At 56.1% G+C, this 474-nt stretch overlaps 1 protein-coding gene across 1 annotated transcript in view; it reads right to left on the bottom strand.

The window, feature by feature from the left end:
• Window positions 1–474, bottom strand: part of LOC109926219 (lysine-specific demethylase 5D-like) — a 31,687-nt gene that overhangs the window by 6,949 nt on the left and 24,264 nt on the right. Inside the window, exon 21 of the mRNA XM_048619958.1 lies at window positions 225–365. Within this exon, the coding sequence (XP_048475915.1) occupies window positions 225–365 (141 nt within the window). The remainder of the gene's footprint in view (window positions 1–224; window positions 366–474) is intronic.

Genomic DNA, 474 nt, shown 5'->3' with positions numbered 1-474 from the left:
GAAAAGATGATTCCTTAGATCATCCCTGAACAGCTGAGCTGCGATGTCCCCGTGTTCTCCCCGCCCCTCCGTCAAACACCCCCACCCGCCTACACCAACCACGAGGGTTTGACTCTGTCTGCGTCACGCCCAGTCCCACACTCGGGACAAACCTCCTGAACCATGGGCAGCTCGCACGGTGCAACCACATCAAAGTGAGCGGGTAAACAACAGCAAGGGCTCACTATTGATCCAGGATCGCGGAGGTCCTGAGCAGATAACCCGAGGCCGTCCGTGTCTGCTTTATCCACCAGGTTCTCTCTCGCTTTTTTCCACTTGTTCCTGCGAACAGTGTCAGAGGCAGCGTCTGCACATGGACACAGCACCTGTAAAAACACCACCAACACGATCATACCGCATTCCACACAGACTCCTAGGGGTGGCACAGGGTTAGATACAGAGTAAAGCTCCCTCTACACCGTTCACCCCCCCCCC

The sequence above is a fragment of the Rhincodon typus genome, chromosome 44, assembly GCF_021869965.1.
Source record: "Rhincodon typus isolate 14 chromosome 44, sRhiTyp1.1, whole genome shotgun sequence".
Classification (NCBI taxonomy): domain Eukaryota; kingdom Metazoa; phylum Chordata; class Chondrichthyes; order Orectolobiformes; family Rhincodontidae; genus Rhincodon; species Rhincodon typus.
Note: the sequence above shows the minus strand (reverse complement) of the source record. Positions and strands in the feature narration are given on the sequence as shown.